Source organism: Electrophorus electricus, chromosome 18 (genome assembly GCF_041902795.1).
Source record: "Electrophorus electricus isolate QZ-2024a chromosome 18, ASM4190279v1, whole genome shotgun sequence".
Taxonomy (NCBI): domain Eukaryota; kingdom Metazoa; phylum Chordata; class Actinopteri; order Gymnotiformes; family Gymnotidae; genus Electrophorus; species Electrophorus electricus.
Genome location: NC_137514.1, coordinates 5933196 through 5956703, shown reverse-complemented (window position 1 = coordinate 5956703; position 23508 = coordinate 5933196). Strand labels below are relative to the sequence as shown.

The 23508-nt window shown below is 43.7% G+C and overlaps 2 protein-coding genes across 6 annotated transcripts; both read left to right on the top strand.

Moving 5' to 3' along the window:
- Positions 1 to 92: 92 nt before the first annotated feature.
- fam161a (FAM161 centrosomal protein A) lies at positions 93 to 10264 on the top strand. 5 transcript variants are annotated; one of them, XM_081700699.1, is made up of 7 exons: positions 93 to 575; positions 1708 to 1890; positions 2371 to 3618; positions 3968 to 4135; positions 4882 to 4981; positions 7736 to 7896; positions 8594 to 10264. In XM_081700699.1, the coding sequence occupies exons 2-7, from the start codon at positions 1733 to 1735 to the stop codon at positions 8829 to 8831; spliced, it is 2073 nt and encodes a 690-aa protein (XP_081556825.1). In that variant the 5' UTR covers positions 93 to 575; positions 1708 to 1732; the 3' UTR covers positions 8832 to 10264. The 5 variants fall into 5 exon arrangements, with proteins under 5 accessions (XP_081556825.1, XP_081556826.1, XP_081556829.1 ...); XM_081700700.1 differs by having other exon boundaries at positions 1689 to 1890; XM_081700703.1 differs by lacking the exon at positions 7736 to 7896 and having other exon boundaries at positions 8594 to 8742.
- On the top strand, positions 9830 to 23320 carry xpo1a (exportin 1 (CRM1 homolog, yeast) a). Its single transcript, XM_027013745.3, has 25 exons — positions 9830 to 10449; positions 11401 to 11530; positions 11849 to 11950; positions 12158 to 12230; positions 12546 to 12607; positions 12718 to 12762; positions 12964 to 13145; positions 13321 to 13369; positions 13462 to 13581; positions 13949 to 14077; positions 14267 to 14425; positions 14573 to 14770; positions 15143 to 15281; positions 15584 to 15765; positions 16344 to 16500; positions 16664 to 16827; positions 16996 to 17130; positions 17480 to 17663; positions 17861 to 17967; positions 18151 to 18345; positions 18582 to 18750; positions 19873 to 20007; positions 20427 to 20586; positions 21067 to 21163; positions 21396 to 23320. Exons 2-25 carry the CDS (start codon positions 11405 to 11407, stop codon positions 21540 to 21542), a joined length of 3216 nt encoding a protein of 1071 aa, XP_026869546.3. The 5' UTR covers positions 9830 to 10449; positions 11401 to 11404; the 3' UTR covers positions 21543 to 23320.
- The last annotated feature ends 188 nt before the right edge of the window (positions 23321 to 23508 follow it).

Genomic DNA, 23508 nt, shown 5'->3' with positions numbered 1-23508 from the left:
ATTGTGTGCCACCCCTTTTACCATAATAGATGTTAGTAGGGTTCATTCCTAAGGGCGTTTCAGCACACTACTGGAAACAGCAAAGTAAGGCTTTTTAATAGGTTCACCTTTATAATTTTATGATTTTGTGGCAACTGTCAGTTATGGTTTTGCAATCGCTATATTTCTTTAAATCCTCATTGTGTAAATGTTAATGGGTAAACTTATTTGGCTCTCACTGATTTGTTTAAAGCATGACTTAGTCTCACATTTTGTAGCGCTAATTAGCTAGCTAGCTACTTTAGCATAGTTTAGCACGGCCCTCGCGCCTCGTCGCCCTTACATCACTTCCTGTGCCGCTCAATCGCCGCTTCCTCGGCTTTGCCACGCGACGCCGTTGCTATGGTGCACACCTGTTACCTCTCCTCGCTCACCTGGCGGAATGATGTGAGGTCGCCAACGCCAGCTGGTTCGCAGAGGGGATGCCTTTATTTGTACAAATGGACGATATCTAAACATGGACGGTTCTCATCGCTCCGACATTTGTCACAACACCGGTCGCTTTTAGGATAACGAAGACCGCGAAAATGGAGTAGGTTAGTACAGTTTAGGTTTTGTTGTTTCCAGGACAAAAGATGTGCTCCAAGATAATAACTAGCTACTGATCTTTTTCCTGTTTTTTTTAAATGTTTCATGAGTGTTTTATAACTACACATCGCAGGTTTTTGATTCCATGTGAGTGCCCTTGTGATTCTAGGTTTAGACTAATAGAGCTTTATACCTCTATTAGATCCACTTCTTCCGGAAAAGTTCAATATTGACTAAAACGCTTTTTCTATACATTAGGCCACACACACACATACATATATATATATATGAATGAATATGAGAGAGAGAGTGTGTGTGTCTTCATAAACCAGCTTCTGATCATTCTTATAGATGTGTAATACCACCTGTGTGGTATTAGGCTTGTCTCTGAAGGGACCGTGTCTTGTGCAGCACATTTGCAGAAGAAGACCATCTGCTCTTTCCAGCTAATCGGCTAGCAGATAATGAGCTTATGGTATCAGCACAGTTGCTCATTATTAAAAGTTCACCCTGGGTCACCTTAAACAAGCAAAAACACATTTGTAACCGTTAATGTAATGTGTAGGTAGTGTAATATCATTTAAATAAATGTAAACATGTCTAACATGTTATACTGAAATTTTGCACAGGTATGTCCTATACAGCTGTCATGGATATAGCCAGCCTATTTTACAAAGCATTTTACAAAGGACGCAGTGCATGAGAGCATCACATGCCGTAATAACTCATAGTGCACAAGGGCATTGCTTACCATAATAACAGACAGTACATAATTCTCAATCTTACGCAGTAATGGCAGGAATGCATCTTCAGAGAATATTTGCATTGTATTACAATTTTTCTTGTTGCCTAACAGACCAAAATAATGTGTTGTTTATACCTGATAGGATCCCCCTCCACAATAGCACATTTCCAGATGCTGATTATGATTTTTTAATAACAAAAAGTCATTCTTTTTTGTGCAAATATCAGTTTGAATTAAATCTCTGTGTATTTCACTTAGTTTGACCTTTGTTAAACAAATTAGCCTGCACTGAAACTCCCAAATCTGATGTGCAATAGCGGTTCTCTTTTGTTCCAAATGAAATATAATTCTGGGCCGGACCTTGGATGTGACTGAGATTTTCCACTCATAAACAGCGTGCCTCAGCTGATCTACCTGGCCATGGGCGATGACACTGACCTGCCCGAGGTCCAGTTCTCCAACGAGGAGTACTACTGTAAGCTGGCACAGCTGAAGAAGGCCCACCACTGCACCATGGCTGAACTCGAGCACATGTTACGCAGGAACCTGCAGCTGAGGGGCGTGGCGACTCCCGAACTGTGAGCGCAGATTTGTGTGTGGCTTGCATTGTCTTTCCATCATAAGCTATACGTGTGGTCATATTAGTGCCTAGAGATCTGTGTATGGCTTGTTTCATCTTTATTCCCATATGTGTGTTTGTGCATTGTTCAGTTTTTATTTAGTCTATATCATTCCACTTGTTATTGCAGAAAATGCATTTAAGTGTTGAATTTTGAATTTTGTTATATAAAAATGCCTTACACGTTGTGATAGTGTGCTTATGAGTGGCTTTTTGGGGCCAAGTGTTCTTTAATGAAATGGCACTGTACTGCATTCCTGCAGTGTTATTTCTTTCTGCTTTAAGATGCCTGATTTACAAAAAGATTGACAAGTAACTAATAAATTGCGGATAAACCTTAAACCATGAAGTACTGTGTCACTTGCATGTTGCTTTGAAGGAATTACACTGTGAATCGCTATTTTGTAATTATGTAATTTTCTTCGGTGATTGGTCATAGGCTGCAGTGGGGTGGGTCCAGCCTGGTGCTTCCGGGTACATTAAAGAAGACCCCCTCTGCCCTCGAGCTCAGAAGAGACTCAACCTTCTCAGACACAGATGAGGAGTGTGAGTCTGACTGGAAGCACGGTGACTATGGCAACTACAGCATGAAGAAAGGCCTTCTTAACTCTGCCAAAAAGCACATCAAAAACATGTGGCGGGATTTCAGCATGGACACAATATCTCCACAGCAACAGCACCCTTCCTCGGCTTCGCTCCTGAGCCATCGGGACAACCATCGGGTCACCATGCGGTCCAAAGTCGAGGTCAGAGGTCAACAGTCGAAAAAACAGCAGCAGGTGAAAGGCCGCTGTCGGCAGGTCACGGTGCCCAAGCCTTTCCACATGACGCTGCGGGAGGCGGAGTGCAAACGGAAGGGCGTCAAGTCCCGCTCGGAGATCGAGTGGGAGAACGGCAAGCTGCGGCAGCAGCTGGAGGAGCTGGCGGAATGCCAGCGCACGTTCCGTGCCGGCCCCGTGCCGGCGCACGTGTACCTCCCCCTGTTCAAGGAGCTCCAGGAGCAGCGTGAGGAGCGGCGGCAGCTACACCACCTACAGGCGACGGAGGACCAGCGCCTCCGTGCCACCCAAAGACCTTTCAGCTTCCTGGAGAGGGAGCGTGCGAGGGCAGAGCAGAAGGAGGCTTGCCTCCTGGAGCAGGCGGAGGAGGAGCGGAGGAGGAGGAGGCCGTTCCAGGCCAAGCCCGTCCCCCGGGCTGTCAGGGAGGCAGCGTGGGGTGAGCGGCAGAAGGAGGAGGAGCTCTACCGGGCGATCAGGATGCAGATGCGGGCGAGGGAGATGCTACGGAGATCCTCGCTGCCGCCCAGCGCGCAGGACGCTCGCCCGGGCGGCCGGCGGGGGCAGGAAACAGAAGGCCAAGCCGACATTGCCGGCCGACGGCTCAGGGCCGGCGGCAAAGTGCCCGACTTCGATGGCAGCTACAGGCGCTTCCAGAGGCAGCTGGTGCGCAGGCGGGAGGTGCGTCCCGTGACGGTATGCGAGCCCTTCCGGCTGTGCACTGCCAACATCACCTCACGCAGACAGCGCATCGCGGCTGACCTTGAGGCTGACGGAAGGAACCCACGGCAGTCGCGATGGCCGTTTGTCACCCTGGCCGCCCCAGCCCCCCGAACGCCGGTGTGCTCCAGCCAGGACTACCTGCCAGCCAAGATCACTGACTCAGCCAAGAAACGGCATGAGGCTGTGAGGTAACAGGGTCCAAACCTGTGGCATTAGAACCTGATAGAGCACAGAGCCCTGTATGTTACTGCTGGAATACAAACGTTAGGGGGACTGTGTAGGCTTGTTTGCTTGTTTGACCCATGATCCATATTCATAACCCCATGATTATCTTGATCTGTATTAAGAGTTTCAGAATAAGAGTGCTGAGTGAAGAGAAGACCTTCACCAACTATCATTATATCTTGGCAAAAAAAAACAACAACATGAATATTCATGACCTTTGCGAATATTCACGAATGTATCCCCGGTGTATGTCTCCACCCCTACCAAAGCCTCCCCAGCAATCTTGAGAGCACACCTCTCCTTTCTGAGTAGGAAAGTTCTGGAACAGAGGAAGAAGGTGGAGGAAGAGGAGGAGAGATGGAGGGAGAAACAAAAAAAGAAGGACCGGAGGCTGAGGAAGGTGATATGGAAGCGCGCGAAGGCGTATGACCCACACACTACCCTGGCACAGACACACCAGCACAAACTCAGAGAGTTCAGGTATCCACGCTCAGTCAAAACTAGGAACAAATATAGGATTACACTGTACTATGGATTTGTATTGTCGTTTTGTATTTTAATCTCTGACGGATTTTTAAGTGACAACAAACATTTTTATTGTTGTATTGGAAAACTTATGTGGTTTGAAACCAAACCAAGATGTAATAAATATTTTAAATGAAAGCATATAATTCCTACATTTTGCGTATGTTCATGTAGAAATGTTCTATCACGACTGATTGATTGATCCCTTGTGATGAAAACACTTCAGCCATTTTTGTGGAATCAAATATTTTAGTTTTTGTACAAAAACCTTTATTTTAAAATACCATTTAAATGCTAAATGTGCTTTATTTAGACTTACTTTACTTCATTTATGTGGGCAATTAAAAATAAAACTTGCAATAATACTTTATATGATTTTTATTTTGTAGAATATGGTAAAACAGTAAATGGACATGTATGGTTTTTCATTGCAAGGGCTCACTTGTGCCTTAAGGAATGTGTGGATTCCAACACTATCCAACTCTCCACAGTGGCTTAGTGAATGAAAAGGAATCTGAGTGCTGTAGAAATGAACCGCAAACATGCAGGTTGATGTCACCATCCTTACTGCCAAGTGGAAATAACCTGATCCTGCAACTGGTGCCAAGATAAACACACAAACATCAATTACTACAGGGGGCTGCTGTAGTTATTGCACTCTCTGTGTGTACATGTGAGTTTCTGTGTGTATGCTGACACAGGAAGCAGATCCTGCACAGGCACAGGGAGTACCAAGAAGAGATGAGAGAAATGAAACAGAGAGTTAAAAGAAGACCACTCCTACTGGAGCAGGTAGCACAGGTGAGTTTGTGTAACTCTGTCTGTCTGCCCGTCTCCCTGCATGACAGATCAGTGTCTGAGATCAGAGACCAGGAGGTCTAGTCCACCATGTTAAGAGCTTTGCATATAATCTTGGGAATAACTTGGCTCTGAAAAATGTGTGAGATCAGGTGTTGAACTCAGCTCAGCTGCCTCTCACATTCATGTTACTTTTGCGAAATTAAATCCTCACGTATGTGAGTTCACTGACAGGATAACAGGATAAAAGATAACGGGACCGGGACAGAAAGTTCACGAAAGCTTTTATGGAAGTGTTTAATAGCATTGAACAATACAATACATATAGACACTGTGGTCTAAGATACATTTATAGTGCAACTGTTTTCTATTTATTTTGAAGAAAATAATTTGCTTCATTTCACATCACAGCATTATTTGACATAAACTAAAATACAAGTGTGAAAATGTTCTGAGTCTCATAAGAACATAGTATGTTTGGTTTTAAATCTTTAACATAGCATCTACATATTAGTAGTATACACACTGGTGTGAACATACAAATTTGCCTAACTCAATACAAAAGCTTAATTATACACACAGTGAGTGAAATAAGTATCGAACACTTCACCAATTTTCCAACTAAATATACTTCTAAAGGTGCTATTGACATGACATTCTCACCAGATGTCGGTAACAACCCATCCAATCCACATATGCAAACAAATCAAACTATAAATGTCCATAAATGAAGTTATGTGTAATAATGAGAAATGACTCAGGGGAAAAAGTATTGAACACACGAAGAAAGAGAGGTGCAAAAAGCCATGGAAAGTCATGACATCACCTGAAATCTATCAGTAATTAGAAAGCAATCCTGCCACTTTGTGCAAATTAATATCATCTGGTTCAACCGATGGCCTATAAAAAGGTGTCTTATTACCAAGGTGCCACACAAGAAACATCTCATGATGGGTAAAACCAGTGAGCGCTCTCAAGACCGTCACAACCTTATTGTTGTGAAACATACTGATGGCATTGGTTACAGAAGAATTTCTAAACTACCGAAGGTTCCAGTGAGCACTGTGGGGGCCATAATCTGGAAGTGGAAAAAACATCATTTCACCATAAACCGGCCATGACCAGGTGCTCCCCGCAAGATTTCAGACAGAGGAATGAAAAGAATTATCAGAAGAGTTGTCTAAGAGCCAAGGACCACCTATGCAGGGCTACAGAAAAACCCGGAATCAGCAGGTACAACTGTTTCAAAGAAAACAATAAGTAATGCACTCAACCTCCATGGCCTGTATGCACACTCACCACGCAAGACTCCATTGCTGAAGAAAAAGCATGTTGAAGCATGTTTAAAGTTTGCTCAACAACATTTAGACAAGCCTGTGAAATACTGGGAGAATATAGTCTGGTCAGATGAGACCAAAATTGAACTCTTTGGATGCCATAATACACACCATGTTTGGAGGTCAAAAGGCACTGCATATCACCCCAAAAACACCATACCAACAGTGAAGTTTGGAGGTGGGAACATCATGGTGTGGGGCTGTTTTTCAGCATACGGCACTGGCATGCTTCGGATAATTGAAGGAAGGATGAATGGACAAATGTACCGAGACATTCTTGATACAAATCTGCTGCCATTTACCAGGATGATGAAGATAAAACGAAGATGGACATTTCAGCAAGACAATGATCCGAAGCACATAGCCAAGGAAACTCTCAATTGGTTTCAGAGAAAGAAAATAAAATCTGCTAGAATGGCCCAGCCAATCACCTGACCTGAATACAACTGTAAATCTATGGAAGGAACTAAAGCTCAGAGTTCACAGAAGGAGACCATGGAACCTTCAGGATTTGAAGAGTGTTTGTGTGGAAGAATTGGCCAAAATCACACCTGAGCAATGCATGCGACTAGTTTCTCCATACAGGAGGTGTCTTGAAGCTGTCGTCACCAACAAAGGCTTTTGTACGGAGTATTAAATACATTTCAGTAAGTGTGTTCAATACTTTTTCCTGTGTCATTTCTCATTATTACACATAATTTATGGACATCTACAGTTTGATTTCTTTGCATGTGTGGATTGGATGGGTTCTTACCAACATCTGGTGAGAATTTCATGTCAATAGCACCTTTAGAAATATATTTACCTAGAAAATTGGTGATGTGTTCAATACTTATTTCACCCGCTGTATACACACACACACACAGAGAGAGAGAGAGAGAGAGAGAGATTGCAGTGCACAAGGTTGAAACTGAAGTACACAAGATTGCCAGAGAAACTGATCATTACAGACAGATGTCTGTCATCTGCTGTGTAACCAGTTAACCAGTTTCACCTTCACAGCAATTCTTAGCTGATGAAGACAACTCTCTGTCCAATCTATGACCTGTTTCTACAGAAACTGGATCTTTACAATGACTAGACTGAAATTCCTTGTGCAAATAGAAACTCTGTCTAATTTACAGATATATTCTATACAGATTCTAATATAAATAGCTGTGTGTATAGACCAGGCTTTCAGTGTGTGGGCAGGGATGCTGTCATTGGCTCAGTCAAAGTCGAGTTGATTTTCAGAAGTGTGATCAGAGAAGGCAGGGGCCACCGCAAGAGGAAAGAAGACACAAGTCATATTCATGAGGATGTGTGTGACTGGCGTTCTGCTGAAAACCCAGCCTCCCTACCCAGCTCCTCTTCCTAAAAACAAATGTGGAATGAAGAACATGATGATGATGATGATGATGATGATGTATGTCCATGACAGATGAATGCTAAGCAGGTGGCACTGAGGCGCTACGTCGAAGCTCTGCAGCGGTGTGGCCTCAGCGAGGCCTTCATCGGCACCATGGCTTCTAACAGTCGAAATCAGCAGCCCGAGTCCATACCCGGCTCACCCTCAGACAGCCACTCCACACGCACACTCAGGTCGGCACCCGGCTCTGCCTACGGCAATAACCGCTCCGCTCCAATTTAACGAAAACTCTCACTGGCCTCTGAGAACGTGTCTAACCCTTGTTTTCTAGCAGTACTGAAGAGCCATATGAACAGTCAGAGAGTGGAGGAAGCCTAATGAGCTTTGTTGGATTTTTTTATGGAATCGTGTTACTTCTCGTACATGGTTGACTGACCATCAGTTTATCTTAATATCATCCACTATGTGGACAGAGGTGCACTAAGCCTCGATCATCAGACCTTTTCTGCATGACTCCTCGTCATTCTGGAGTCTGTTGAATAGTCTCTAGATGTTTTTGTAACTGTAGAGAGTTGCTGATTATAAGTAGGTGATTCAAGTTAAGTTTGTTTTGGTGTGAAAATGTGTTAATTAAAACAGAAAATAAAAGAATGGCTGTTCTATGAGAGAATGAAACTAAAAACTAAAATGTAATTCATCCATTAAACAATAATGTATTACTAAACTGAATTAACATAATTTTGGCTGTATTAAAGGCACACTGTTTATTTTGGCTTTCTTGGCCTGACTATTTTCCAACTTGGCCTCCTAATATGATGTAAGACCATGAAGTCGCACACCACACAACCATCTCTGCTTTTGTGATCGTTTGTCTTGACTGATCACGAGCAAAAGGAGTACATGTTTGTCAGTGAACTCTCGTTTTCCCAGAAAGCATCAATGTGCTGATCGTCCGCTGTCCGCTGTCAGTCCTGAGTACTCTTTACCTCGGGACCACCCTGCTGACCACGATGATTACCAGCAAGACATCACGGGCAAAGCAACGGCTGACGAGGAGATGGGGGAACACACCGAGGGAAACGAATACGAAGGAAGTGCCAGCAATCAGGAGGGAGAAGACGACACTTGTGAGGATGAGCTGGATTTTGATTGTGTCGACGACAGCTGAGATGACTGACATCATCAGTAAGCGCAGACACCGCTCCAGCGGCAGAGCTGGCAAGAGGAGCTACGGTCGCCATAGCAACAAGATCGTGGAGCATGAGGAGGGCGGAAGACGTATTAGATCTTTGAGGAATGGGAGGAAGATGAAGGATGGGAGAAAACATTCAGGATAGTTGGGCCTCCTTCAGAAGGGAGGACAGAGAGGGAGGAAAGGAGGGTGAGGATAACTGAACATGTTCGCTTTATTTATTTATTTTTAAAATGTATTTATTCTTTAGCTCCCCTTGTGGAAAACATTGGGATTTACCTCAATATGTTTAATTACCTTGTTTTATTTGATAATGTCATAAAATACTTTTATTACATGAAATCTTCAATGATATGGTATGGTCATAGATGTGTATTTGCACAAACAATAAGTTTAAATGGAGTATATTTATGCAATTATGAATTTTATATTGCTGTTTATTTCATATTATTATTGATATTGGTACAATAAAGCTCTACTCTATTTCATACTTAAATATGCTAATGCACTCTGAGTTTAAATCAGTTTGCCTAGGTTACATATACTTGTTTTCTTTTTGTATATTCCATACAATGGGGAAAAATAATTCTAGTAATTTTCACAATATTAATTACTTTACAAAACTATGATTAAACACGTTAGATTTTACAGACATGAACAACAACACCGACAAACACAGAAGTTACAGGACATCATCTCAGTAATTTTCCATCCCTAACTCAGTCCAGCCCACATCGCATTGAAATTCATGGGTCTTAAATGCAACCCGTGCTCCAGCCTAGCGAGGGGTATGAAATCGGAGTGACAGCATTACTGTCCAATTGGATATACAGGAAACTGTTTCACGCTACAGCAAGTGTCCAATCCTGCGGCACAAAGGGCGTGTACATAGTCCAAATTTTACGCGGCGCTATGGGCTGAAAACTAAACCGAGATGGAATATCCCAGTCTGAACCGGTTTCAACCGGTCTTGGGTTTGATGCACGAGATGAGAGAAGAGCTGGCTTACAGACTCTTTCAGACTAATGCTTTAAAACCACGGGTTTTTGAATAGATAAAACAATAAACTAACGTCTGCTTTACTTTGTGGTTATGAACCGGGATACCGCATTAGCCATGGCTCCGTAAATACTGCTAGCAGGCTAGCCTAGGAACTCAAGACATAACCACTGACACAGCTAGCTTCGCTGGCTAACTTGTTAACAGGGGTCAAGCTATCTGGACGCGCCACAAAACGGCGATTATTGATAGCGTCTGCCAGGTGTACTTTAGGAGCTGTTTTTTTTTTAATCTGCATTTTCACTTGGCGCTTTGGTTTAGTTTAGTACTGGCATATTAGCTGGTTAGCCTGCTATTTACCTGGCTAGTTAACAGTTGCATTAGCGACGTCTGATCAAGTTCATTGGCTACGAAAGCTAGTCAGCTAGCGGTTAGCATAGTGCTAACGCGTCATCATGAGATAAAACGCACTCGTGAGCTTTTCTTACTTGCAGTAGCGCGTGTTGTTTCTTCATACATAAAAGCATCTAATCCTAGCAGCCCTGAAATATTTATATACCAGTTCAACGGAAAGAGGAGTATTTTTAAAAACCAGGTAAGTAATTTAGATAGCTAAGATATCCTAGCTAGCTAGCTAGCTATATAAGGTTTTTCCTGAAATTTGTGCATTTATAGAGTTTCAAAACTTGGCTTGCTCCATAACGGTTATATACTGTTCATCATTTCTGGCGTTAACTTATTTTTTTGGCTTACAATAACGAGGTATGTTTTGAGGACTGAAATTAGTGCAGCATAGCTAGCTAATTTACCGTTAACGATGCTTGAAAGCACATGAATCATATAATGGACCTTAGCTACTAGTTCGCCAGCTCCTTGGCTAACGGTGTTCTCGGTTCTTGAGCAGACGCCGTGAGCACAAGATCAAACGAGGCCTTTCGAGAAGTAGATTAGCCGTAACCAATGCAAACTTAATTGATCGCGTATTGTGCCATGCGCTAGTAACGATAGCACACTGTGCTAGCTAGCTACTGGCTAAAAACATGGCACGGCGTGGAAACTTACCGCGAGCCAGACTTGTAAGCTAGCTGAGGCTAAGCTAAGCGCTGTCGCCTTGCCTTTAGAGGGAGGGGTTTGTGTTCTTCACTGCCAGCGGCCAGTGACCATGCTCATACTACGAGAATTAAAGCGCAACTTACTTAGCAATATTTCTTGCATATGTACACGATGTCGACTAGTAGTTTGTGCTTGTTTAATTAATTTGTTGATTTTATTAACGCTACAAAATTCACTATCCTACGTATACGCTTTACAAAACAAGTGTCTTAAAAATATTTAAAAAAAAAAACCCTCGTGGTTTGAAAGTGGCTGCATTGCTTTATTAATAAGTTATTTTGTTAATATTTAGAACAGTTGAGAGTTTCGAGTAGACTCATTGTTTGTGGAGGTCTTCATGTTGACAAACAGCTCGTTGTCTTGTGGTCGTGGTGATGAAGTAGTTCTCAGTTTGGTCTTAAAAAGCTGATTCTTTGTCGTGCCAATCCCACAGCTCTATGCCAGCAGATATGACAATGTTAGCAGACCACACAGCCCGGCAGCTGCTGGACTTCAGTCAGAAGCTGGATATCAATCTGCTGGACAATGTAGTCAACTCAATGTACTATGATGTTGGATCACAGGTAAGAAATATTCATAGTGGCACAAGTAGAGATGCAATGCATCTCTTGTTTGGCCTTCTATTGGACAATTTTGGTGTTTGATAGAAGTCATCAGGCCAGTTAGGAAATGGTACTTTTACTGAAAACTTTGTAAAGCTTACAAGTGTGTTTTGCAACTTGCTGTCAGTTAAGATGAACCACTTTGGGTGGTTTGGTCTATGGGGGGGGGGACACTAACCATACATTAACAATGTATTCATTCAGTCACATACCTTATGAATGGCTGCTTGTGTATTTGAGGATAAGAATCTTTAGTTGTCCTCTTACCATGTGTCCTAGCAACGACTGGCACAAGAAGTTCTTACCAACTTAAAGGATCACCCGGACGCCTGGACCAGAGTGGACACCATCTTGGAGTTTTCTCAGAACATGAAGACAAAGGTATGTTCAGAAGGGAATGGGAATAGCCACTGATGGGCTTTCCTATATTTTTCCATGTGATCTTTGCTTTGGTGAGGATATGGATGGATGGATGTATGGGTTTGGTGTAAACATGAAAAATACTGTAACGTGTTCTTGTGCTTTGTCTTACTCATGTTGTCATATGCTGTTGTTCTAATAATAAGAGCCCAACTGTTCTGTTGACAGTACTACGCGCTACAGATTCTTGAGACTGTCATTAAAACACGCTGGAAAATTCTCCCAAGGAACCAGTGCGAAGGTAAAAGCAACTCTCACTCACTGTTCTTAACGTATATTGGGGATGAATTGTGTACAAGCTTTTTCTGTGAGCTCAGCATTTTGTAATTTTCATTCTGGGATCATGCATTGATTTGGGTTTCAGTTATTTTGGAAAAAGTGGAAAGTAACTGTGAATGCTGGCCAGTTGTACTGCTAACACATATTTTGGTCACATTTGAAAACTTCAATGTCTCTACTGTGAAGGCAGCATCTTAAGAGATTTATATCTTAAAAGATGACTCAAGGTCTCCAGATATCACATGGCTACTACATTTTTCGTCAATGTACACTTTAGGAATTAAGAAGTATGTAGTCGGGCTCATTATCAAGACCTCCTCTGATCCTGCTGTTGTGGAGGTAAAACGCCCTCTGTTGGTGTTTGTCCATATTTACACCCTTTTTAACTGTTCTCTGTTTTGTGGTTTGTTTCATTATACTTTAACTGCTCCACTGTTGATTTTTTTCAGAAGGAGGGAGTTTACCTGGCAAAACTGAATATGATCTTGGTGCAGGTAAGCCCTCTGCAATAACTAATTTCTGTCTTGTGAAAGTTTTTGGACTCCTGTATGATTGGATAACTACATTATTAACCTAAGACTGATGCATTTATTCAGAATGGAGTGTGTCTGGACAAACCTGATCAGTAGGTGTGTGTTTGTCTGGGGCTGTGCGTGTGTATATGTACGTCTGGTTTGCTGTGGTCCTCTCCCCAGATCCTGAAGCAGGAGTGGCCCAAGCACTGGCCAACGTTCATCAGTGACATCGTGGGGGCTAGCCGCACCAGCGAGAGCCTCTGTCAGAACAACATGGTCATCCTGAAGCTGCTCAGCGAGGAGGTGTTCGACTTCTCCAGCGGCCAGATGACCCAGGTCAAGGCCAAGCACCTGAAGGACAGGTACCCCTCCGCAGACTCCTGCCCTACACCTCTACAACCCAAACACACTACCTGAGCAGGAGCAGCTCAGTGACCTTTTATCATTTGTCAGGACTGTAATCTCATAGGAATTCTGTCAGATTAACTGTTCTCAGTTTTTAAAGACCCCCACCCCTTTTTTTTTTTTTTTTTCCAGCATGTGCAATGAATTCTCCCAGATTTTCCAGCTTTGCCAGTTTGTCATGGTAAGTTGGTTTTGATAAATCTCTAAGCCTACTTGTTTGTTTAATCTGTTTTGACAATGATCTTGTCTTGACAATGATCTTGTCTTTTCCAGGAGAATTCCCAGAACGCTCCACTGGTCCACGCCACACTGGAGACCCTCCTGCGTTTCCTTAATTGGATTCCACTGGGCTATATTTTCGAGACCAAACTCATCAGCACCCTGGTTTACAAGGTAACGTTGCTAAACTTCATACTTAAGTTTTACCATTAAACAGTGAGAATGAGCATCACGTCACAACCCCCGCCACCCTCAGTCCTTAGCACAGATGTGCTTTTCCGTATCCTCTCACAAAGGTCGTTCCCATATCCTCTCACAAAGGCGCATTTGCATTGGTTTTGCTTGCAACTGCGTAAGAACCAGAGGAACATGATGCTGAGTGTTGGCTTCTCCTTCGTGGCTCCCTGCTGCCTGCAGTGGGGTCGAGCTGACACTCAAACACGCCTTACGAGGTTAACAGAGATTCTAGAACACGGAGCCGCGGTGTTCCGACCATTCGGAGGAGTTCTAATGGTTCTGTTTCCGTGGCGCTGCCTCTCAGTTCCTGAATGTGCCCATGTTCCGGAATGTGACTCTGAAGTGTCTGACGGAGATCGCAGGGGTGAGCGTCAATCAGTATGAGGAACAGTTCGTCAGCCTCTTCACACTTACCATGATGCAGCTCAAACAGGTAACACACACACACACACACACACACGTCATCATTTGTGTCTTCATTTAGTGCTCAGTAATGAAACATTTTATAATTTTTTAAATGACTAAGCTATTTTCCATATAAGAGGCGTTTGTTTTCTTAGTTTAATGTTTCTTGAGCCAAGTGCCTCTATTTATTTAATTTAATTTATTTTATTTTTCGCAGATGCTGCCTCTGAACACAAACATCCGTCTGGCGTACGCGAACGGGAAGGATGATGAGCAGAACTTCATCCAGAACCTCAGTCTGTTCCTCTGCACCTTCCTCAAAGAGCACGGGCAGCTCATCGAGAAGAGGCTCAACCTCAGAGAGACTCTCATGGAGGTACACACACACACACACACACACACACGTGCGCATGTAGAGAAGATGCCAATGATGAGATAAACATGCACAGGACAGAGCAGTAAAGCTGCTTGTGAGAACCTTTCAAAAGCATCTTCCCCCCCCCCCCCCCCCCCCCCACTACAGGCCCTCCACTACATGCTGCTGGTGTCGGAGGTGGAGGAGACGGAGATCTTTAAGATCTGTCTGGAGTACTGGAACCACCTGGCGGCGGAGCTGTACAGGGAGAGCCCCTTCAGCACCTCCACCTCCCCCCTGCTGTCTGGCAGCCAGCACTTTGACGTCCCCCCACGCAGACACCTCTATCTGCCCGTACTGTCTAAGGTTGTTGTCTCTGTCTGTCTCTCTCTCACTCACACACACACACACACACACACACACACACACACACACACGTCTACCTGCCTGTACTGCTATAGCTAATTCAGGTTCTAGTTCATGGTGGGTTCCTAGGGAGTTCCTGTACTGTCACCCTGCAGATGCCATAAGTATACGATTCAATGTTAGTGCTACCCACACCCCATCTCCCATAAGCCCTTTATGTTCAAGGTTAGTGCCACACACACACACACACACACACACACACACACACACCCCTCTACCTGCCTGTAATGTTCAAGGTTAGTAGTACTGCATGCATGTGCTGTCTCTACCTGTGCTCCATACTTGTGTGCTGTCTCTTTACCCGTGCTTCAGGTGCGTCTGCTGATGGTGAGCCGCATGGCAAAGCCGGAGGAGGTGCTGGTGGTGGAGAACGATCAGGGCGAGGTGGTGCGTGAGTTCATGAAGGACACAGACTCCATCAACCTCTACAAGAACATGAGAGAGACGCTCGGTAAACACTCGTTTGTGTGTGTGCGCGCGCGCACGCACACACACACACACGATGCTCAGTAAGAACAGCACCAAGCCTCACTGAGCCTGTCCTGTCACCTCTAAGTCCACAGTCAGGTTACCTCTTTCTTCTCCGTACATTTGACTAGCAGTAATGAGTGATCTGTGTGTAGCCTGTGGTCTGTGTGAATGCTTGGTCACGCAGTCCTGGAGTTTTCCTCTGTGTAGCTCTTGGAGATTTTAAGTGCCTTGAAGGTTGGGTTCAAAGGTAAGACGTTGCCCTTTGTCCCCGCTGGTGTGCAGTGTACCTGACCCACCTGGACTATGCAGACACAGAGCGCATCATGACTGAGAAGCTCCACAACCAGGTGAACGGCACTGAGTGGTCCTGGAGGAACCTGAACACACTGTGCTGGGCCATCGGCTCCATCAGCGGAGCCATGCATGAGGAGGACGAGAAGAGGTTCCTGGTCACTGTAATCAAGGTCAGCGCAGAAACGCTACACCCGCCGTTTCAGCTTTTGTTTCACAGGGGCTTTGGTGTCTGGTGTGGAATGAGCCTCTTTTTTTAGTGTGTTTTTGTTCCTGAGCAATAAGCTTCCTGGACTGTAATGTGTAGATGTGTTCATTTGTCTAGGAAGTAAATTCTTTAAAATAACACCCCTCCCCCCCGACCTTCTGTGTGGTTTTGCTGCTGGTTTGTGGGTTGGCTGGGGAGGGATGTTATAGGTTGAGACTGTGTGAAGCACAGTTTAAAAAAAAAAAAAAAAAAAAAGCATACTGCATAATGATCTAGAGACTTATGCTATTTAATATACTTATTCTATTTAATTCCTCGTTCCTTGCTCATTTTTCTCTGGGGAGGATTAGGGAGAATTTTTAGGTTAGTACGTTTATCACTTAATTGAAAGAATTAACTAAATATTTAATTATCAGATTTAAAATATTTAGATTGTTTTAATATTTTAAGTTTAATAAGGTGGGGAATGGTCTGTTTCTGAAAATCTCTGAAGTCCTTCGTGTGTGTGTGTGTGTGTGTGTGTGTGTGTGTGTGTGACTGCAGGATCTCCTGGGGTTGTGTGAGCAGAAGAGAGGCAAAGACAACAAGGCCATCATCGCTTCCAACATCATGTACATCGTAGGCCAGTACCCACGCTTCCTCCGTGCCCACTGGAAGTTCCTCAAGACTGTTGTCAACAAACTCTTTGAGTTCATGCATGGTGAGACGTACATGCCTAGATTTTGCACGTGAACTGTGTGTGTGCGTGCACTCCTCTGCACACATCTTTTGGTTCAAACTTCATCAGTTTAAAAATCTTTGTCTTAAGGATGCAGAATGTGTGCGTGTGTGGTATATCTGCATCTTTGTGTAACCTCTCTCAGAAACCCATGATGGTGTTCAAGACATGGCCTGCGACACGTTCATTAAGATCGCCCAGAAGTGCAGGAGGCATTTTGTGCAGGTGCAGGTCGGGGAAGTCATGCCCTTCATTGACGAGATCCTCAACAACATCAACACCATCATCTGTGACCTGCAGCCACAGCAGGTCAGCGCTGTTCCCCCCCGCGTCACTCCCAGTTCTTTAACGAGCTGCTTCTTCCTGACTCGGAGCCCTACACTGAATACTGAAAAACAGAATCCATGTATTTGTTTGACATTTTGGACATCTGCGTGGTGCCACCGTAGATGAACGCTTGCTCCCTCCTCCGTGCAGGTGCACACCTTCTATGAGGCGGTGGGCTACATGATTGGTGCCCAGACGGACCAGGCTGTGCAGGAGCACCTCATAGAGAAGTACATGCTGCTGCCCAACCAGGTGTGGGACAGCATCATCCAGCAGGCCACTAAGGTGAGGCTGGGACATGGAGTCAGCGAGGCCCCTGGATACGTTTCGTTATAACAGGCCAAATGGCAGTTATTTCATGCTCGCGTTAATATGCAAATTAAATGCAGTTTTTTGGTAACCTGGTTCGATAGATGTTCTTTGCAAGTTATTGAAAAAAGTGCTGAAAAAGTAAACCGTTCTTTCTTTGTCAAGAATAATACCATTGCTGTATTTTGTAGTGAAATCTGTTTGCGTACGTATATTATTGATGATCGCCTCTGTGATCGCGTCCACTGAAGCCTGTTGAAAAGGTTTTGCAGCTTCACAAGGGCAGGCATTCAGGTCTTGTGCTCCTGTCTGTGTCCCGAGTCAGAACGTGGACATCCTGAAGGACCCGGAGACGGTGCGTCAGCTGGGGAGCATTCTGAAGACCAACGTGAGGGCGTGTAAGGCTGTGGGCCACCCCTTCGTGGTGCAGCTGGGCCGTATCTACCTGGACATGCTCAACGTCTATAAGTGCCTGAGCGAGAACATCTCCTCCGCCATCCAAACCAACGGTCTCTCTCTCTATCTATTTATCTATCTCTCTATCTACCTATATATTCTCTTCAATTCAACTATGCTTGATCATACATGTACAAGTTACATTATTGCCAAAAAATTAACACAAACAGGAAAGGGGGGGGGGAATAAAGGAGCCCTTAAGACAAATTTTTAAAAGGATCTCTCTCTCTCTCTCTCTCTCTCTCTCTAGGTGAAATGGTGACAAAGCAGCCACTAATCAGGAGCATGCGTACGGTGAAGAGAGAGACTCTGAAGCTCATCTCTGGCTGGGTCAGCCGCTCCAACGATCCCCAGATGGTATGAGACACACACATACAGGTCAATTTAACTTTGGCAGACAAGTATAAGATGGTGGAGGAGCCTGAGGTCTGTACTGAACAGCTCCATGTGAGAAGACAACTGTTAATTGGACAGGACAGCATGGCTGCTCCCGAGGAGTTCTGCTTGCCTGTGAATACTGACTGTGTGTGTTTGTTTCAGGTGGGGGAGAACTTCGTTCCTCCTCTCCTAGAGGCTGTCCTCATTGACTACCAACGCAACGTTCCCGCTGCTCGAGAACCCGAAGTGCTCAGCACCATGGCAACCATCGTTAATAAGCTTGGAGGCCACATCACTGGGGAAATACCCAAGATCTTTGATGCTGTCTTTGAGTGCACCCTTAACATGATCAACAAGGTTAATATTTACAAAGAAAACAAACAAAACAAGCTTCTTATTGATTCATCTTCTCACATCATTTTGATTCTATATATGGTTCAAACCCGTGACATTACATAAGGACTACAGTTTTCACTTTACATTTTTGGCCTGGCATGAATGCTACACAAACCGCCGGGTGTTTTTTCTACAGCACGTCTTCCATAAATAAATGACTATCGGCGCCTTTCCTGCCGTGCCTTGTTTCTGGGCAGGACTTTGAGGAGTTCCCCGAGCACAGGACGAACTTCTTCTATCTGCTGCAGGCTGTGAACTCCCAGTGCTTCCCCGCCTTCCTCTCCATCCCACCGGCCCAGTTCAAACTGGTGCTGGACTCCATCATCTGGGCCTTCAAACACACCATGAGGAATGTAGCAGACACAGGTGAGTGCCCATCCCACTTGGGGAAGGACCAACCTGAGGTAATCCAGCCCTGTATAGTCACACACTTTACCACAGCAAAGACCTGGGCTGTGTGTGAAAACACTCATTCTGCAGGGCAGAGGCTGAGTTAGTTGTGTTTGCTCTGAGACTAGCTCGCTTTGAGGGTGGGGCTGAGTTCCATTTAAATTCTATTTAAATTCCTGATTTTAAGCAGATTTCTAAAATAGTTACTTAATTTTAAATTTTTAGTACTTTTAATTTAATAATGATTAAACCCTATCTAATTATTTAATAATGAAACCTTTCTAATGAGCTTGTTCTGTGCTGAATGCTTCTGGATGACATTAGCTCTTCGAGGAGCAGCCCTGCTGTAATTACTTAATATATAATATTATAATATATAATATAATATATTCATAATAAATGCGAGCAGGAATTAGTTTTACGTGTGACTCCATCCTATCCTGATCAGCATTTTGGACTTCAATCGTCATTTTCCTCCGTCTTTCCTTAGTCGTGTACACAGAGGATGTCTTTCTTCATCTCTCTCTCTCTCTCTCTCTCTCTCTCTCTCTCTCTCTCTCTCTCTCTCTCTCTCTCTCTCAGATCATTTCATTTTAATGTTTGCTGCATCAGCATAACTGCTTGTCTAACAGCCGTTCTGAGGCTGAAACAAATAATTAAAATGAAAAAATAAGAATCTTGCAGGGTTCTCATGGGTCATGGAGTTTCTGTAATATGGATTTTAAAAGGTCTATTTCAGACATGGAAAGTTGGGAGGTTTGGTCATTTTTGGGTCAAGTCATGGAATAGCAGAGAATATAGTTTGTAGCAACTTTTAAAATTTTATTTTGTATTTAACTTAATTTGTTTGCAATTCATCAAAACACTATTTTCATGCGTTTTTCCTACTGTGTGAGTGGTTGTTATGACGACTACTTGACTTTGTCCGTATATAACAAAGGCGACCTGTTTTTCCCCATTCATTATAGATCATGAAGATTCAGCTTTTTGCTCGGTGAAAGTCAGGAAAGAGTGAGGGAATTTGACCTTGGAGTTGGGGCTCTGGTCTTGCTGAGAGCGCTGGTAGTGTGTTTGATGTCTCCATCTCTACTCTCTCAGGTCTGCAGATCCTTTACACCATGCTGCAGAATGTGGCCCAGGAAGAGGCCGCTGCTCAGAGCTTTTACCAGACGTACTTCTGTGACATCCTCCAGCACATCTTCTCTGTGGTCACAGACACATCACACACAGCTGGTTGGTCAATTTGGCTGGTTTTCACTTTAGTTCGTACCTCCATTCTGCCCAGCAAGGTCGCCTAACGAAAGGGCACAAACCTCTCCCTGGCCTCACCCAGAATACACTGAGGGCTTTTCTTTTCTGTATGTTTGGGTGGTTTTAAATCATTTATAATATTTCTCAGAACTTTACATAACAGAGAACAACTCTAATAACAGAGTGAAGTGTTCAGCACCTTTTTGCATCAGGTAATGTTCTTGTTTTAGGTTTGAAGTGACGGTGTTTTTAAAGGCCAAGCGGTGAATAGAATGGAAGAAATCTTCACTGTGTGGCAACATTCTCACTGTTTGTGTTGAGCCTCCTCTGCTGGCTTGAAGCTTCCCTTTAAAAGGCCTGCTTTTCTTGTCTCTTTCTTTTTCCTCTTTTAAACCACCCAGGTTTAACGATGCACGCCTCCATCTTGGCCTACATGTTCAACCTGGTGGAGGAGGGCAAAATCAGCGTAGCCCTGAGCACAGGGGCCCCCGTCAACAACCAGGCGTACGTGCAGGAGTACGTGGGCAACCTGCTGAAAACGGCCTTCCCACACCTGCAAGAGTAAGAGCGCCTCCACCGCTTGCCCGCAGACCTCCACAGAAGGAGATTGTCCCAGACAAGGGACAGGTCTGGCATGCGGTGCACTGTGAAGCAGGAATTTGACCGCAGATTCAAACCTTTTTAAACCTGAAGCCTCGATTAATGTTACATGACTGAATTGTATAGCGCTTGTCTCCAAATATTATCTCTGTAAAAACCTCATTCATCACAGAAGCGCCCACTTCCTGCCCTGGCCGAGCACACTCGATACAGTTTCGAGGCCTTCGGTGGTGTCTGAGTGTTGGAGCACAACTCCACTGCCTTTGCGTGTCAAAACTGTGTCATTTCAGACAGTTGTTGAGTGTGCTTGTGTGGTGTTTGTGGTGCTTGCAGATGGTTGTTCGTGTACCAGATGTGTCTGAGGTGTAATTGTTTTCTGTGTGCTGGGGGTTTTCTCTTTTTTAAACATTTTTAAAAATGTTTTCCCCTTTTCTTTCTCAGTGCGCAGGTGAAGGTGTTTGTGACGGGTCTGTTCAGCTTGAATCAGGACATACCTGCGTTTAAAGAGCACCTGAGGGACTTCCTGGTGCAGATAAAGGTATGCCCCACACTGTCATCATCAAGATGTTCTCACCATGCTGTGTTACTCCACTCAGATTCAGTTTCACCTCTTTTCTTTATGGACAAGCCAAAACAATATTCACTTGTGATCACCTAGTTAAAAGCGTGTGTGTAGCCCAAATCTGTATGTATTATTGTTTATTATTATTTCATTCTGATATGTTGTGCTCTCTGATAAGTGTTCAGCTCTCTGGTGTTTTGTGTGGCAGGAGTTTGCGGGTGAAGACACTAGTGATCTGTTCCTGGAGGAGCGGGAGGCGTCTCTCCGCCAGGCCCAGGAGGAGAAGCACAAGCTCCAGATGTCTGTGCCGGGAATCCTGAACCCCCACGAGCTCCCAGAGGAAATGTGCGACTGAGCGGCGTGTACAGTGTCTCGTGCAGGACAGAGTGGAATCAGGAACTGGCGATGCTTTATGCTTTAAAAGGTGTGCATGTGCGCCTCTGCGCGCGTGCGTGTGTGTACAGAGAAATGGAAGTGGTAGGCAGAAGATGGAACAGTTCGAAGTGTACATTTTGACCAAATCAATGCCAACGTGTAAATGGAACGTCTATTCCCTTCTTTGACACCACCCATTTCATATCCAGTGCCCGCCCATGTCATTTTTACTTGAGAGATCACTTTGTATGGAGAGCGCTGGTGTGTTATTAATCCCATGTTAATCAATTCAAATCAAATCCAAATACCCTTTGGGTTGGGTATCTTTTTTTTTTTTTTTTTTTTTTTTTTTTTTTTCCCCCCCCTCCAGAGAAAGCATGACATTAATGAATTTAACCATATTTTAACTTGGGTTCACATTTCAGATCTTTTCATTGGTTTATTAATTTGTAAAATATATTAAAGCAAGCCAATAAAGGGAAGAAAGGAAGGAAGAAAATGAGAGAAATGCCCCCCACGGGCAGGAAGGTGGGCATTGGGGGGGGGGGGGGGTTCTTGATGGGTCACTGTGCTGTGACCGTTTGGACTTTTTTTTTTTTTTTTTTTTTTTTTTTTTTCCCCCCCCTCTTTCTCCCACCCTTCTATAACCACAGCGAATGAATGTGACAGTTAAGGATCAGTAAGGAAAGATGCTGCTTTTTTGCCCTTGGTTTTGTTTGTGTAGGGATCATACGAGTTTGGTACAGGAGCAGTATCTGGGGGGAGGCAGCTTTGGACATGTTGGAGTGGGAGGAGTGGGTTCCAGACAGCTCACTCATACTGATGAAGGCTTTGTTCATATCATCCTGTTTATAACGCTCTCTTAGTACTATGGGAACATAAAGTTGGATATTTTTACAAAAAAAAAAACCTCTCTCGATCATCTTTAAAAGCTTGTACACCTACTTGTTTAATATACATTTTGTATAATGTAAATTAACGCAACACAACTTCATGGAAAAGTCAAAATACTGAGAGTTGTAGTGATCACTTATGGAAAATGAAAGTAGCCTCATACATGTAAATACTCAGCCTTTAGACTGAGGAGCCTTAACTAATCAGTGCAGTGTTTGGGACGAAATGACAGTATACAAGTTACCTTTCCCAAATGAGCAGTGAATGTATGGTGAGGTTAAACTGTTCTAGGTAGACTATTCGATAGAATAGTGTTTCTTCATAATTGGTGTTCCTGGACTCAATTTGGGGGGGGGAGGGGGGAGTGTGTGTATATGTGTGTGTGTGTGTGTGTGTGTATGTATATGTATATGTGTATATGTATGTGTGTGTATATATATATATATAATATATATATATATAAAATTACACACACACATAACCATACACATATAACATTTTATTTGTATACCTCTTTTTAAAAACAAGTAGAAATCAACAAGGAAAAAAAAAGTGCTTTACAATAAAATACTGAAAAAAGCCAAAGCTAAAATAGTCCTTAGGTCCCATGTCTTGAACTTGCTTGTTAATTGCTGTAACCCTAGTCTCCGTTTAAGATTCGTTTGTTGAAGTAGTTTATAACACCGACTCCGTTTCCTGTATGGTCATATAATTAACTCAGTATAAAAAATTCTTTCCTAGAGAGTTACCATTTTACTGGAAGTGCCTGAGATGACTCTCTCTCTCTCTCTCTCTCTCTCTCTCTCTCTCTCTCTCTCTCTCTCTCTCTCTCTCTCTCTCTCTCTCTCTCTCTCTCACACTCAAGTATTGATAGGTAGACTGCAATTAAAAGTACTGACTTCGTTTTGAGCGGTGAATTTGTGAAATCACTGAATTTCTTTAAATATAGTTAGAATAATTGTCATACTCAGTTATTTCAATCAAATTCCTAACGTTGGTATATGTTTTGTCGAGCATTTTGGGCTTGTATGCCACAACTTGACAGCCTGCAC

Bases quoted from the DNA above. Each gene is read 5' to 3' on its own strand.
- fam161a (XM_081700699.1), top strand. From the start codon at position 1,733: ATGGGCGATGACACTGACCTGCCCGAGGTCCAGTTCTCCAACGAGGAG. The intron at 4,136-4,881 runs GTATCCACGCTC...ATGCTGACACAG, and splicing joins CACAAACTCAGAGAGTTCAG to GAAGCAGATCCTGCACAGGC. The intron at 7,897-8,593 runs GTCGGCACCCGG...TCGTTTTCCCAG, and splicing joins CACTCCACACGCACACTCAG to AAAGCATCAATGTGCTGATC.
- xpo1a (XM_027013745.3), top strand. From the start codon at position 11,405: ATGCCAGCAGATATGACAATGTTAGCAGACCACACAGCCCGGCAGCTG. The intron at 13,370-13,461 runs GTAAGTTGGTTT...TGTCTTTTCCAG, and splicing joins AGCTTTGCCAGTTTGTCATG to GAGAATTCCCAGAACGCTCC. The intron at 15,282-15,583 runs GTAAACACTCGT...GCTGGTGTGCAG, and splicing joins GAACATGAGAGAGACGCTCG to TGTACCTGACCCACCTGGAC.